A 14607-nucleotide genomic window follows, 5' to 3' on the forward strand; every position below is an offset into this window, starting at 1 on the left:
TCCCCCTGGAGGAGACAACAGGGTCCTCCTCTGAACACGGCTTCCTTCCTGGAACCCCACTTATCTCTGTGCTGACCTTCTAGGGGGTGAGGCATGATCCCACAACAACCCCTGTCATGACAGCTCACAGGACTGGGGATGCCGTACCTGTACATTAGAAAACGAGTGAAGGTGACAGGCCAGCCTTGCCCCACCACCTCCGGGATGACGTGAAGATTCCAGTGGGAAAGACCTGGGTCTCAAGCAGCCCTGGTGTGCACGGTCCTCTTGAAGCAACACAGGTCATGGAAAATAAAGCATGGGAAATGAGCCAGGAACTGAGAGACAAGTACTGTGTTAATAGCTTTTAATTCGAAGCACATAAGCACCATTTGCTTTAAGTATACGCTCTCATAAGCTGCAGTGTTTAGTGGGGGAAAGGGAGGGAGGTGCGGTATTAGTATCTTTCTACCTTGCCCAGGTATGTTCCCAGAACTAGACTAAGGGATCCTCTTTTAAAACAAGGCACATTCTGGAGTAGGGAAGGGGGAGGGGGGAAACGGGCCCGGATTGTGGCCTAGTGATAGAATGCTTGCTGAGCATGCACAAAGCCCTGGGTTTGATTCCTAGGTACACAGAAAAGGCTAGAAGTGGAGCCAGGAGTTTGGCCAAGTGGCAGAGTGCTTGCCTAGCATGCACAAAGACCGGGGTTCTATTCCTCAGTGCCACATACATAGAAAAACCAGAAGTGGTGCTGTAGCTCAAGTGGCAGAGCACTAGCCTTGAGGAAAAAGCCCAAGGACAGTGCTCAGGCCCTGAGTTCAAGCTCCAGGACTGGCAAAAAGAAAAAAGAAAAGGCTGGAAGTGGTGCTGTGGCTCAATTGGTAGAGCACTAGCCTTGAGAAAGCTGAAGGACAGTGCCCAGGTCCTGAGCTGAAGCCCTAGTATTGGCGAGAACAACAGTCAAAAAGAAATGAAAACTTGGAGAAAATGACCCGTCTGGGCAGAAACCATGTTTGGGAAGGAAATACTCATTTCAAGGGTGAACGCCTTTCTTGAAAGGATCTTCTGGCAGAATCCACTCTTTAAAGCAATGACAGGACATCCGTGACCAAAATTCAGTGAGCAACCTGCAACCAAGAGCCCCTTAAGCTCCAATGATGAGACAATGTTACAAGATGACGGTGACCAGGTTCCAGATCTAAAGTAGCCCACCTGCTTGTACAGGGTGGGTACTCATAATGCGCACTGACCAGGTACACCCACGCATGCCCACATCAGGGTTGGGTGTCGTCTTGTTTTGTGACCCGTAGTCTCACGGTGTGTCCTAAAATTATCAGTGTGTGTGTGTGTGTGTGTGTGTGTGTGTGTGTGTGTGGCACGAACTCAGTTCAAGCCAGAGCCGGGCAGAGGCCGCCCCCTTTTCGGAACAGGAGGATCAGATGTGGTCACAGACCCCAGGACAGACACCTCGTTCCACGGCCTGCCCCGGCGTGGTGAGCCTCCGCGCAGCCCCGCTCCCCGGAGTGGGGACGCAGTCTGCGGGGACAGCCGCGGGCCCGGGACCTCTCCACGCACCCCACTGCCTGAAAGGCTTGAGACGTCATCCTCGTCCGACGACGCAGACTTGATTCCCGGGGTCTCCGGAGGCCCCGCTGCGCCCGTGTCGCCTGGGCCCGGCTCCCTCGGCTCCAGGACTTGGTCCACAGCGCCCGGGAGGGGATGGCGATCCTGCCACGAGCTGAGAGGAGCCGCGGCCCGCCACGCCCGGGCGCCCCACGCAGCCTCCCCGCTCCGGGCCTCCCCGGCCCGCCTCGCCCTGGCTCCTCACGCAGCGCCCCGGCCTCCCCGGCCCGCCTCCCCCTGGCTCCCCACGCAGAGCCCCGGCCTCCCTGGCCCGCCTCGCCCTGGCTCCCCACGCAGCGCCCCGGCCTCCCCGGCCCGCCTCGCCCTGGCTCCCCACGCAGCGCCCCGGCCTCCCCGGCCCGCCTCCCCCTGGCTCCCCACGCAGCGCCCCGGCCTCCCCGGCCCGCCACGCCCTGGCTCCCCACGCAGAGCCCCGGCCTCCCCGGCCCGCCTCGCCCTGGCTCCCCACGGGACCGGAGGCTGCGGCCCGCGCACAGCGCCCCCGGCGGCGGCCGAGCGGAGCCGGAGCGGGGCGGCGCACGGCGCGGGGCCGGGCCGGGCGGCTCCCGGCGCGACTTCCTGTTGTGCCCGCGCCCCGCCGCCGCCGCCGCCGCCGCCCAGCGCGCCTCGCCCGCCGCCCGCGGCCCGGTGCGGCCGCCGCCCATGGATTTCACCTAGCAGCGGCGGCCATGGCGGCGCAGTGCTGCTGCCGCAAGGCGCCCGGCGCCGAGGCCGCGCCCGCCCGCCCGCCGCCCGAGCCGCCGCCCGCCCTGGACGTGGCCTCGGCCTCCAGCGCGCAGCTCTTCCGCCTCCGCCACCTGCAGCTGGGCCTGGAGCTGCGGCCCGAGGCGCGCGAGCTGGCCGGCTGCCTGGTGCTGGAGCTGTGCGCGCTGCGGCCCGCGCCCCGCGCGCTCGTGCTCGACGCGCACCCGGCCCTGCGCCTGCACTCGGCCGCCTTCCGCCGCGCCCGCGCCCGCGCGCCCGCCTTCGCCTTCCCCGCCCCCGGGCCCGGGCCCCCGCCGCCCCCGCTGCCCGCCCTCGCCGAGCCCGCCGGCTGCCCGCTGGCCTTCAGGCTGGACCCGTTCACGGACTACGGCTCCTCGCTCACCGTCACGCTGCCGCCCGAGCTGCAGGCGCACCAGCCCTTCCAGGTCGTCCTGCGCTACACCTCCACCGACGCCCCCGCTGTGAGTCCCGGGGCGGGGGGGCCCCGCTCTGTGGCGCCTCCGGCGTCCCCCGGGCCCCGCTGATTGGGGCCAGGGGCCAGCGTGTCACCCTGAGGAGGCGCCGTCCAGCCCCGGCGGTGCGCTGCCCCCATTCCTGCACGACAGGGGCAGCGGGGAGGGAGGGCGCCCGCAAGCCACGTGCCGAGAGGAGCCTGGCTTTAAGCCGTGGGTGGGTAGAAGCCCCGTGTGACCCAGGCCCGCAGAGGCATCCCCTGAGAGGTGAGTAGGGGCAGGTGGCTTCGCCGGAGGTAGGGCCAGCCTGTGTTGGCTGCAAAGCTGGGCCTTGGGCTCCCTCGGCTGGACTTGGGGTGCTGAAGGGGGTGTACCCCAGCTCTGACGGACACCAGGCTCTGCAGTGCCGTGGCAGAGGCCCTGCCAGGAAAGACAGGTGGACAGGGCCAGGCCCAGCCCTGTGGCGCCTAGTTCAGGTGGGGCTCATTCCCCTAAGTGGCCTTCCAGAGGACACACAGCTCCGCCAGCCCTGGGGCGGGCCATCTGCCACTGCCCAGGGCACTCACCTGGACAGGCTGGGAGCCACAAAGGAGTAAGGTGGTGTCAGGTGCACATTCCCAGGAGCCTCTCGAGAGCCCGCCACCTCCGGTGGCCCAGAACTTGAAGCCGCCAGGCTCAGCCCGCTCCAGCAGTGGTGGTCTGGGTCCCCCCCAGCACATGAAGTGAGAACTGTCGGACACGCGCCTCCCTGGCCTCGCCTGGCCAGCACGGTGGTGGAACCCGGCTCCAGCCTGCCTGCTGTAGACAGGTGCCTCATGTTTGGGTTTCTGCTCCTGCGTGTTCCAGGCAGCACAGTCCCCACAAACGGAATGGCCGCAGAGTGGACGGGCCCATACGTGAGGATGCCCACTGGCCTCGGGCCTCAAGTGCTACTGTCAGGAGTGCTGTGGAGCTCAGGGCTTGCATCCTCAAGCCTGTCTCTGGGCCAGCTGGAGGTCCCGGGATGTCTAGGTTTTCTAGGGGTCCAGCTGGCAGGCCCCACACTCCCGGAAGCCAGTTGGGAGCGTTGTAGGCCCCTCTCGTGCCCTTGTGGCCGAGCTCTGCATCTCTACCATCCCAAGAACGCCATCTCTTCTGCCCTGCAGTACCATGCAGAGCGAGAGCTGCTGTGGAGTCAAGTATCCATGCAGGTCCCCTGGATTCTAGGCAGGAGAGCCCCGAGCTCTGGGGTAGCCCCATGAGGCTGAATGCTAAAACAGCTTCCCCAAGCAGGTCTCTGCATATCTGGAAGACTTGAACCCTGGCAGGAAAGCAGGACAGTGGACAGGCTTGCCATGGTGGGGGTCATCACCATGCTGGCTGAAAGGGGCTTAGAGGAGGCCAGCCAGGACTGATAGAGGGGGCTGTGTCTGTGGGCCGGGTCTGTGGAGCAGGCAGACCCTCCCCACACCCCATTCTGAGGTCTGTGAGGTGACCACCCTGCATACTGGGCTCCCCGCCCCCATGGGGGCAGCAGCCTGGACCGTCCATCAGTGTATCCCATCTGTGGTCCCGGGAAAACCGTGAGCATTGTCACCAGAGTGGATGGAGAGCAGTTCCATGTGCGTCCGCAGTCACGGCCTGGCAGCGGGCAGGCTGGGAGCAGACGCAGGACCCTAGCAACACACTGCAGCCCCTCGGCCTCTGGGGCTGGGGTGGTCCGAGCAGGAGGCTGGCTCTGCCCTGGGGGTGGACAGTCAGGTGGCACAGCAGCTGCCGTAAGTACAGCCTTGCCGTTGCAGCTGTGACATCCAGGCACTGGCCACTGGGGCTTTCTAAGTGCCATGCTTGTCCTCTGAGCTTCCTCCACTCACTGACTGCCCCATGCTAGCCTCCTGTTGGCCCTGGGCTTGGTTTGACTCACCACCCACAGTGATGGTCAGAGAGCTCTGATTTCTCCCATTGCCCTGATCCTGGCAAAGACCACACAGGCGGCTTGGCTGTGGGAATTCGGTTCCTGGTTGTTCTGGGCCTGATTCCCCTCAGGTCAGCTAATGCTGGCCAGTGGTGCTGGGCAGTTTCCTGGGCTGACTCCGAACATAGGCCCTCCTGCCCAAGCAAGGCCTGACCCACAGCAATGTGGGCTCTGGTCAGCGGCCCTTGCTGTCCCTTTGCCTGGGGAAGGGGAGTGGCTGTGGACTTGCCATGGGCTCAGCAGTGACAGGTGTCCCAGCCCCCAGCCCCTTCCCTGCTGCTGCCCAGAGGCCCCAGGCTGGTGTGGGACTGACCATTGATGCTCCACCCTGCCCACAGATCTGGTGGCTGGACCCAGAGCTGACCTATGGCAACGCTAAGCCCTTCGTCTTCACCCAGGGCCACTCTGTGTGCAACCGCTCCTTCTTCCCATGCTTTGACACGCCCGCCGTAAAGTGCACCTACTCTGCCGTCGTCAAGGTCAGAGCCATCTCTGCCTCCTTCCGGCCCTCATGGGGACAGAAGGGTGCCTGTCACATGGCCAGTCCGCCTGGGCTCGGTGAAGAAGACCCATCCTGCAGGGTTCTGATGGGGGCGGGCTCTAGGTGAGGACAGGGACAGCTCTGGTCACTGAAGCTGGAGGATGCCTGGGGACCGGGATGCAGGTCACGGAGCATGGCAGTGCTAGCTGGGTGAGATGTGTGGACCTAAAGTCTGAGGTTACCAGTATGGGTGATTTTCTCACCAACTCAGGGGGTGAGAGGAGGGGTGGTGGGGTTGCCCTCACATCCTCACATCCTGGACTGAGCTGGACTCGGGGCGGGGGGGGGGAATGGGGCGCTGCCCTGCGGCCCAGGGGCCTCAGCTGCCTCTGTTGCAGGCCCCACCGGGGGTGCAGGTGCTGATGAGTGCGACTCGGAGCTCGTACGTGGAGGAGGAGGGGGTCTACCACTTCCACATGGAGCACCCCGTGCCCGCCTACCTCGTGGCCCTCGTGGCTGGAGACCTCAAGCCAGCAGACATCGGGCCCAGGTAGAGCCTCCAGAGCCAGGGAGGGCCCCATAGACTGAGCTTCCAGGGAGGCGTCACCGTGCTGCCCCGCCCGAGCCCTCCATGGGGGGAGGGGTTCCTGTCACAGCCACAGCCATGAGGACCAACTCTGCCCCTGCCCGTGGACACACCCACAGCCTGGCCCTGCCCGCCGCCCTCACTCCTGATCCACATGCAGCCAGGGGCACCTCACGCCCTGGTGGGCGCCTTCAGCCCATAGACCCAGGGCTGTGTCAGACTGCTCAGAATTCAGGACCACCTCTGCTGTGGGAAGAGCCAAGGCCCTCATCCAGGGAAGCAGAGCAGCAGGGGGCCTGCTGGGGAGGGAGGGCGCGGGGGTGGTCGTGGTCCAGGCTGGTCAGCCTCACCCGTCCCCTCTGCCCGTGACAGGAGCCGTGTGTGGGCCGAGCCATGCCTCCTGCCCACAGCCACCAGCAAGTTGTCTGGTGCCGTGGAGCAGTGGCTGAGTGCAGCCGAGAGGCTCTATGGGCCTTACATGTGGGGCAGGTACGTCCTCTGTTACACACCAGCCCCCCCGTCTGGGGAGGAATCAGAACCCAGGAGATGGCGGGCACCCAGGCGGCTGCTTGGCTCTCCTGGCCTCACCCCTGTACCCGTGGCACAGGTACGACATCGTCTTCCTGCCCCCCTCCTTCCCCATCGTGGCTATGGAGAACCCCTGCCTCACCTTCATCATTTCCTCCATCCTGGAGAGCGACGAGTTCCTGGTCATAGACGTCATCCATGAGGTGGCTCACAGCTGGTTTGGCAATGCTGTCACCAATGCCACGTGGGAAGAGATGTGGCTGAGTGAGGGACTGGCCACCTATGCCCAGCGCCGCATCACCACAGAGACTTACGGTATGCTCAAGGACAGGCGGGTCACAGGAGGGTCGTGGGGAGGGTCACGGCGCCTGGGTCTGAGGACAGGCCGTGTGCCCGTGGTCGTGGCCGTGGGGAGGGTCTCGGCACCTGGGTCTGAGGACAGGCCATGTGGTCGTGGTCGTGGGGAGGGTCACGGCGCCTGGGTCTGAGGATGGGCTGTGTGCCCATGGTCGTGGGGAGAGTCATGGCGCCTGGGTCTGGCCATCCATTGGTCAAGCCCATGAGGCTCAGAGCAACAAAGAGCCAGGGACAGCAGTGCTATAGGGCCTCTGGCCACGTCTGACAGCCCCACGTCTCCTCCTCGCCCTCCCCAGGGGCTGCCTTCACCTGCCTGGAGACGGCCTTCCGCCTGGATGCCTTGCACAGGCAGATGCGGCTTCTGGGGGAAGACAGCCCAGTCAGCAAGCTGCAGGTCAAGCTAGAGCCAGGTACCCCTCCTCCACCCCCCTCTTCCCCCCTCCCCCCTCCAGCCCCCCTCCCCCATCCCCCCTCCTCCCCGCACAGGGACCCAGCGCTGCAGGTCAGGCTAGAGCCAGGTACCCCTCCTCCACCCCCCCTCCTCCCCCCTCCCCCACCCCCCCCTCCAGCCCCCCTCCCCCATCCCTCCTCCTCCCTGCACAGGGACCCAGCGCTGCAGGTCAGGCTAGAGTCAGGTACCCCTCCTCCGCCCCCCCTCCTCCCCGCACAGGGACCCAGCGCTGCCACCTGCAGGACCTCCCTTGGGGACGCAGGGGCGAGTGGCCACCCAACGAGATGTTCCCCACAGGCGTGAATCCCAGCCACCTGATGAACCTGTTCACGTATGAAAAGGGTTACTGCTTCGTGTACTACCTGTCCCAGCTCTGCGGGGACCCCCAGCGCTTCGATGACTTCCTGCGGGTGAGCAGGGGGACAGGCCCCAGTGCCCGTGGGATCTGCCTGCTGGGCCGGAACCTCCTTCCTTTCCCATCCCCAGGCCGGCCGTGGCCCGCACCCTTGATGGGGCCACTGCCTCGGCCCCCAGGAGCACATGAGCTCCTGCACGGTGCCCTGAGGCCCCGCGCCTCCTCACACAGGCCTACGTAGAGAAATACAAGTTCACCAGCGTGGTAGCCCAGGACCTGCTGGACTCCTTCTTGAGCTTCTTTCCAGAGCTGAAGGAGCAGAGTGTGGATTGCCGGGCAGGTAAGACTGGCTTGCCCTGCTGCAGGCCCTGGATCCCAGGGGTGGGGTGTAGGCTCTGCTGCCAAGATGCCAGCTCTGACTAGAGGACTCCTCTGTCTGCCTGCCTGCTCTCCCTCCAGCCTCTCCCTCCCTGGGCTCTGTGGGCCCCAGGCTGGGACACTAGGACAGCAGAGGCGGTGTGCTCCCATCCTGAGGGGATGGGCGGTGTGCCCCTGGGGGATCGCTCCTAGACACAGCACGGGCCGAGCAGGCCCGGCTGGCTGGCCAGAAGGCTGTGGAGATGATATTCGGAGCCTCTGGGCAGAAGCAGCCAGGTGGAGAGGGATTTGGTCTGGTCCTATTTGTGGGCATGAGGGGTCTTAGACTTTGGGGGCCAAATAAAGGATGAGAGGAGCCCAGAATCCAAGAAGCAGCAGTGAGGCAATACTGGGAGGTCTGGAGGATCTGGGGTGGGGGAGCATCTGGGCCGCCTCTTCTTTAGAACAGAAGTGTTGTGCGGGCTGTGCCATGCACTGGTCAAGCTTGAGGTTGGCCTCGAGGGGAAGCACTAGCCATTCTCAGGGCATGGGCCTTGCAGGCAGGTGGGTTAGGTGGTCCTCCCTTCCCCAGCCTGGACAGGGGCCCCAGGACAGCTTCTCCCCCTAGGGCTGGAGTTTGAACGCTGGCTCAACGCCACAGGGCCACCGCTGGCCGAGCCAGACCTGTCCCAGGGGTCCAGCCTGACCCGGCCTGTGGAGGCCCTCTTCCAGCTGTGGACCGCAGAACCTCTGGACCAGGCAGCGGCCTCGGCCAGTGCCGCCGACATCTCCAAGTGGAGGACCTTCCAGACAGCGCTTTTCCTGGACCGGCTGCTGGACGGGTGCCCCCTGCCCCAGGGTGGGTTCCCTGGCTGGGGTGCGGGTGGGGATGGGGCGTCCACCCACACCTGACCGCCTGCCGCCCTGCAGAGGTGGTGATGAGCCTGTCCAAGTGCTACTCTTCCCTGCTGGACTCGATGAATGCCGAGATCCGCATCCGCTGGCTGCAGATTGTGGTCCGAAACGACTACTACCCCGACCTCCACAGGGTCCGGCGCTTCCTGGAGAGCCAGGTGTGACCCAGGGCCGCCAGGAGCACTGAAGAGGGAGGTGGGAGACAGGGATGTCTGAGATGGGATGGGGCCCCACTGCTGGGGAGAGGGCGTATCTGACTCAGAGCTACCTGACTACCAGGCCAGGGGCCTGGGGGAAAGAGCTGGAGCTGGCGTTCAGGATGGCACGGGGGTCATCCGGTCGGGCATCTGCTCAGGCTCCCGGCGCCCAGGACCTCCAGAGATGGTGGCTTGCTGTAGGGCAGCAGGGGAGGGAGCTGTTTGGGGTGGGGGCGGGAGGTGCCCTGTGACCACCCGGGCCTTCCACAGATGTCTCGCATGTACACCATCCCGCTGTACGAGGACCTCTGCACCGGGGCCCTCAAGTCCTTCGCGCTGGAGGTCTTCTGCCAGACGCAGGGCCGCTTGCACCCCAACTTGCGCAGAACTATCCAGCAGATCCTGTCCCAGGGCCTGGGCCCCAGCGTGGAGCCCAGCACGGAGCTGGGCGGTGCCGGGGCCAACGTAGGCCCTGACTCACCAGCCATGCTGCTCGGGGACGAGGCTCCCAGCAGCACACTCTCTCTCAGGGACGTCAACGTGTCTGCCTAGCTCTGATGGCTGCTCGTCTTCCAGACACCATGATTGTGCCTTCAGGGGTCCGGGACGCCGTGACTGTGCCTCAGCTTTGGCCAGGAGCTCTGCCCGGGCCCATGAGCCCCCTTTTGTGGGCTCTCCCAGGCTGGGGCATAGAGAAAGGGACCTGGTGTCCAGAGAAGACCCACAGAACTGGGTCCAACGGGTCCCAGCTCTGCTGTACTTCAAGGTCCAGGACAACCAATACCCACACCTCCCACCTCCGTCTGGATGCCAGCACCTGCTGAACACTGCCTGGGCAGAGACCCCAGCAGCCATGGCAACCGCCACACTGTGCCTTACGTCTGCCAGAGACCTGGGCCACCCTGTGCCTGGAGAGTGCTTCCTTGCAGAGCCCTGTGCCTGCCTCTGGGCTGGCAGAGGACGAGAACACTGACATTCCTTCACTGTAGGGAAGGAGGAGCAGATGGGTGTCCCTGGGGAGAGCTTCAGCCAGTCAGCCAGACACGGAGTCCAGAGCTGGGAGCTGTGGGACAGGACCGCCTGTCCTGAGGCTGACGGGGGCTAGAGAGGCACCAGGCCAGGGGGTTCAGCCTGGGACCACTGCAGCACACCTGCTGGCTGTCCCATTAAACCTCCACTCTGCAGACCTGGCCTCCCTTCCCATCCATCCCCTCGTCTGTCTTGTGAGGGCGGCTGGGGCTGTGGAGAGCAGAGTCTGGCACGGAGGCAGCTCCTGCCCACGAGCAGTCCCCACTCCAGGGCGGGGACTAGAGGGCAGCATGGTTGGTGGTTTCCAGAGAAGATGCGAGTCACACCCTGACTAGTCCGAACTCCACCTGGGCAACAGGGGAGGAGGAGGAGGAAGAGGAGGAGGGGGCAGGCTGGGACTGGAGACTGCAGGGTGTCCCCGCCGTCACCGGTCACAGTGGCTGGTGGCACTGCTTCTCATGGCCACCACACAGCACTTGCTCACTAGCTCGCTCGGCTGCCTCCTCCCAGGAAATGCGCTGTGGCCCCCTGGCCTGGCCTAGTCACAGCGCCACCCCACGCCCGTTGGCTGCAAGTAGGGAGAACTGGAAAGTAGAACAGTGGCCCTGAGGGTACTGCTCCCCATCCAACCCGTGGTTACCAAATGCCTTGTGGCACCAGCCTACCCCCTGGTTCAAGAGACCCCTGGTCATGGCTGGAAAGGCCCCCAGGGCTGAGCTGCACTTCCTGTGACAGCCATGGCAAAGTCTGCCTCTGCCCTAGAGAGGGAAGCCCTTACACCCAGCAGGGGACCCTGCAGAAGGAAGGGGATGGCAGCGTCTTCAAGGCCAGGCTATCCCAGCCATGCTGTCTGTGGTCCTGGAGGACCAGCGTCAGGACAGCGGTTTGCTTTGTGGCTGCACTTAGAGATGGGTCTACCCAGAAGCCCTCAGCAGCAGCCAAGTCTCAGTAGTCCAGATGAATCTAGATTCTTCATTACCAAGTCACCCTACCCCACCCTCTCCCTGCATCTCCCGTGCTGCTGTTGCACCGCATCATTCCTTCCAGTCCCTGCTTCCGTCTATGGAAACTCAGCAGAAATAACAGGGACAGCCCTTGACTCCCGCAGGGCCCTTCCAGACCTGCATCCTGGCCTCTGTGCCTGCTTCCCCGCTTGCAAAGCCCTTCTTCCTGCAGTGTCATGGGAAGCTTGTGACCATGGCTTTCAATTGCCCAGCTTCTTTTGGAGGACTTACACTGTTATAGACTGCTTCATGTGTGTATAGATTTAGGGTATTTTTGTCGGTCATGGGGCTTTAACTCTGGGCCTGGGCATTGTCCCTGAGCTCTTCAGCTCAAGGCTACCGCCCTACACCTTGAGCCACAGTGTCACTCACCCGTCTGGATTTTACCAGTTGTTTTGCCAGCATGTAACAGCAAGCTCCCGTGTTGGCTACTGGCTACAGGCTACCTCACCCAGCACCACCAGTACCACCCCCTAGTGAGCCGGACCTGTGTGCTGGCCTGATTCTGCATCGGGGAGGTTTCGTGGAAGCCATCCCACAGGCAAGCCCAACACTGGCCTAGGAGCCAATGCAGTGTATTCCTCCCTCTGGCTTCTGTTCTGCCTCGACCTGGAGGGTGGGCGGCTGCACGTGGTAACTCTGATGGAAGCCAGCTGTGTGGTTAGGAGGTCACTGGCACACCACGGGTTCACAGATGAAGCCTCGTGTGGAGGGAGCAGGGTCTGCAGCCCTGCCAGCCTTGCCAGGTATTCGGTGCTGGATTCACATCTTTGCTTTAACCTTCTCACAGACTTTGAGCTGGAACCCAAATGAGCAGTTCCAACGGTACTGACAGAAGCTGTGAGGGGTTGCCCTAAGCCACAGTTTCTGAGGAACTTGTTAGGCGGTAGTGGATAACGCAGAATCTAAGCCTGTTCAGAGGAGAATTACCATCTGACTACAGATGCCAGGAGGGATGGCTCTGGGCCTGGTACTGAGACCCAGGTTCTTTCTGTTCTGGGTTACAGCAGGTATGTCTTTGGCCTCTGGCTTGTCTCCACATGGCTGCAAGCCAAGTGCATGGAAGCAAGAAGGGGTACGGAACACCTCCCCCAAAGCCCCCAGACTAACATGCCTCCTTGCCCACAACTGGGGCTATGGCCCTTCCTAAACTTCTGATGTTAGAGATCAGATTATAAACTCCAGGTGATTTCACCTGCCAGAAGCCAGAGTCAAATCCAGTGGAAACAAACAAGAGGTAGGCTCCCACAGGAACCCAGATGCCTGACAAGACTGCCCTCAACCCACAGCCCATCGCCTCTTCAGCTGACTGACAAACTCTCCTCAGCCCAGTGCCCAGCCCCTCTTCAGCTGGCTGACACTTCCCTCAGCCCTATGCCCATCGCTCTTCAGCTGAGACTTTCAGCCTAGTACCCATCTCCTCTTCAGCTCTCTGACGCAGTGCCCATCCCCTCCTCAGCTGTCTGACAGACTGCCCTTAGCCCAGTGCCCATCCCGTCCTCTGCTGTCTGACACTCTCCTCAACCTACTGCCATCCTCTCTACAGCTGACAGTGTGCCCTCAGCCCACTGCTCAGTCCCTCTTCAGCTGTCTGATAGACTGCCCTCTGCCCAGTGCCCATCCCTCTTCAGCTGGCTGACAGACTCTCCTCGGCCCAGTGCCCATCCCTCTTCAGCTGGCTGAGACTGTCCCTAGCCCACTGCCCATTTCCTCTTCAGCTGTTGCTGCCTGTCCCTTCACTGGAGGACCTCTGCTCTCCTCTCCCTAAGCCTGGGCTTGCAACTGAAAGCAGGGAATGCATTTCCTCTTTTTGTTTGGCTGTGGGACTTGAAGTCTGGGCCTAGGCACTGTCCCTGAGCTCTTCACCTCAGGATCCACAGGTCCACTTCCGGGTTTCTGGTGGTTAACTGGAGATAAGAGTCTCGTGGTCTTTAGCGCCAGAGAATAGGTTTTCAATCTCTGGAACTCCATGAGACCAAACACCAGCACAAGAGGTACAGTTATCATGGCCAAGCAAATGGGGGAGTGGAGGGCTAGGGAGCATTCCCTTGGAAAGGCCAGCTGTGCAGGCAGGCCCTGGAGCAGCAAGATGGAAGCAGGCAGGTGGGGCAGATTCCCTCGGGCAGCTCATTCCTCGTGGTTAGGGAAGAAGTGGTTGTTTCAGTCCTCTAAGGGTAGGTGGAGCTGCTGTGGCGCATGCTTCAGCCTCAAGAACTGTGACCCAGGATGATGTTCCTGCCCCTCCTCCCTCCCCCAAGGGAGAGCTCTGAGCTTTCTTGCTATACTATGTGGCCCAAGGTGCTATCAAACTCACTATGTAACTCAGGCTGGCCTTGAACTTACCATCTTTCTGTGTCCTGGGATATAGATTTGTGCTACTACAACCTGACTTGGGCAGAGGCTTCCAATGCCGGAGTCCCAGAGCCCACAGTTGGGACTGCTGTCAAGACCCACCTGTCTCCACGATCCTTTCTATCCCACTATCCAAGCTGCTTCTAGTCCCTTTTACCACCCAGGCAGGACCAATGGCTCTGGCCTGTGCAGGCTTACCAGTGTTGTCCAGAGGCGGATGGAATGTTCTCTATTGGTTGAGGAAGCATCTACGCACTGCAGGATCAGAACAATGGTAGGGGCAGCGTTGGCACAGGTCAACTGAGAAGCTGTCCTGACATCCTCTCCTAACACACAAGCAGTGCTGTTCTACCACACCACAGGCGTAGGCTACCACTTGACCAGCACCTGTGGTGTCCCAGCCCCCTTCAGACAGATCCTGGTAGTTCTGGGCACAGGCCCAGCAGTGGACATGGAGGTGGCTAGCATGCGTGAGTGGCACAGCAAAGGGCCACCCCTGCAGGGCCTCTGGGGTGCACGGGGTGCCGGGTGAGGCCGGGGCCAGGCCCTTCCTGGTCACTACCAGTGAGTGGCAGCCCCAAGACGCCCTGACTGCAGAAGAATACTGCACGACGCTCGCCGCTCTGCCTAGAACCTGAGCCAGGTGAGCACCCTGCCCAGTCAGGGCCGGGTTCGGAGTCCCCACCACGGCAGCGGCGGTCCCGGACCGGCCCCAGAGCAGGCGGAGGGCCAGAAACCTCTCAGCGGGTCCACGCCCCCAAACCGGCCAGCCCTCCATCAGGCGCACGCCCTGCGGAGCGAGCCAGGGCGGCCTCCCGGGGGGAGCGGCGCCCTCAAGAGCGGCCGTGGAGGGCCGGCACGGCGGCCGGAAGGCAGCCAGCAGGGTCGGTGAGCCGGAGGAACGGCGCTGCGGAGTCCGGGGCGGCGGCCGGGCCGAGTCCACGCCCCACGCCGGCGGGAAAACCAACGGAACCAAACCACGCGCCACACGGCGGGTCTGCAGACGGCGCGGCTTCGTCCCGAGCACCGGCGGAGGGCGGGGCCCCGCGGGGCCCCGGCACTGCGAGCCCGCGGGCCCGGCTCCAGGTCCCCGGAGCGGCTCCGCCCCCGGCTGGGCTGAGGCATTGTGGGAGGACCAGGTGCATGGTGGGAGCGGCGCTGCATGCCGGGATCCGTAGTCCGAAGGCCGCCCCGGCAGGGCGCTTCCGACCGCTGCCGCGGCCCCGCCCCCGGCTGGGCTGAGGCATTGTGGGAGGAC

The 14607-nt window shown here is 63.3% G+C and overlaps 1 protein-coding gene across 3 annotated transcripts; it reads left to right on the forward strand.

Moving 5' to 3' along the window:
* The first annotated feature begins 2215 nt into the window (after positions 1-2215).
* Rnpepl1 (arginyl aminopeptidase like 1) lies at positions 2216-10150 on the forward strand. 3 transcript variants are annotated; one of them, XM_090355177.1, is made up of 11 exons: positions 2216-2792; positions 5076-5216; positions 5593-5768; positions 6177-6293; positions 6412-6647; positions 6986-7099; positions 7438-7550; positions 7727-7835; positions 8514-8711; positions 8783-8925; positions 9235-10150. In XM_090355177.1, the coding sequence occupies exons 1-11, from the start codon at positions 2295-2297 to the stop codon at positions 9514-9516; spliced, it is 2127 nt and encodes a 708-aa protein (XP_090211303.1). In that variant the 5' UTR covers positions 2216-2294; the 3' UTR covers positions 9517-10150. The 3 variants fall into 3 exon arrangements, with proteins under 3 accessions (XP_090211303.1, XP_090211301.1, XP_090211302.1); XM_090355175.1 differs by having other exon boundaries at positions 2218-2792; positions 8481-8711; XM_090355176.1 differs by having other exon boundaries at positions 2219-2792; positions 5617-5768; positions 8481-8711.
* Positions 10151-14607: the final 4457 nt, after the last annotated feature.

Source organism: Megascapheus bottae, chromosome 21 (assembly GCF_031878675.1).
Source record: "Megascapheus bottae isolate mThoBot1 chromosome 21, mThoBot2.hap1, whole genome shotgun sequence".
In the NCBI taxonomy this organism is placed as follows: Eukaryota; Metazoa; Chordata; class Mammalia; order Rodentia; family Geomyidae; genus Megascapheus; species Megascapheus bottae.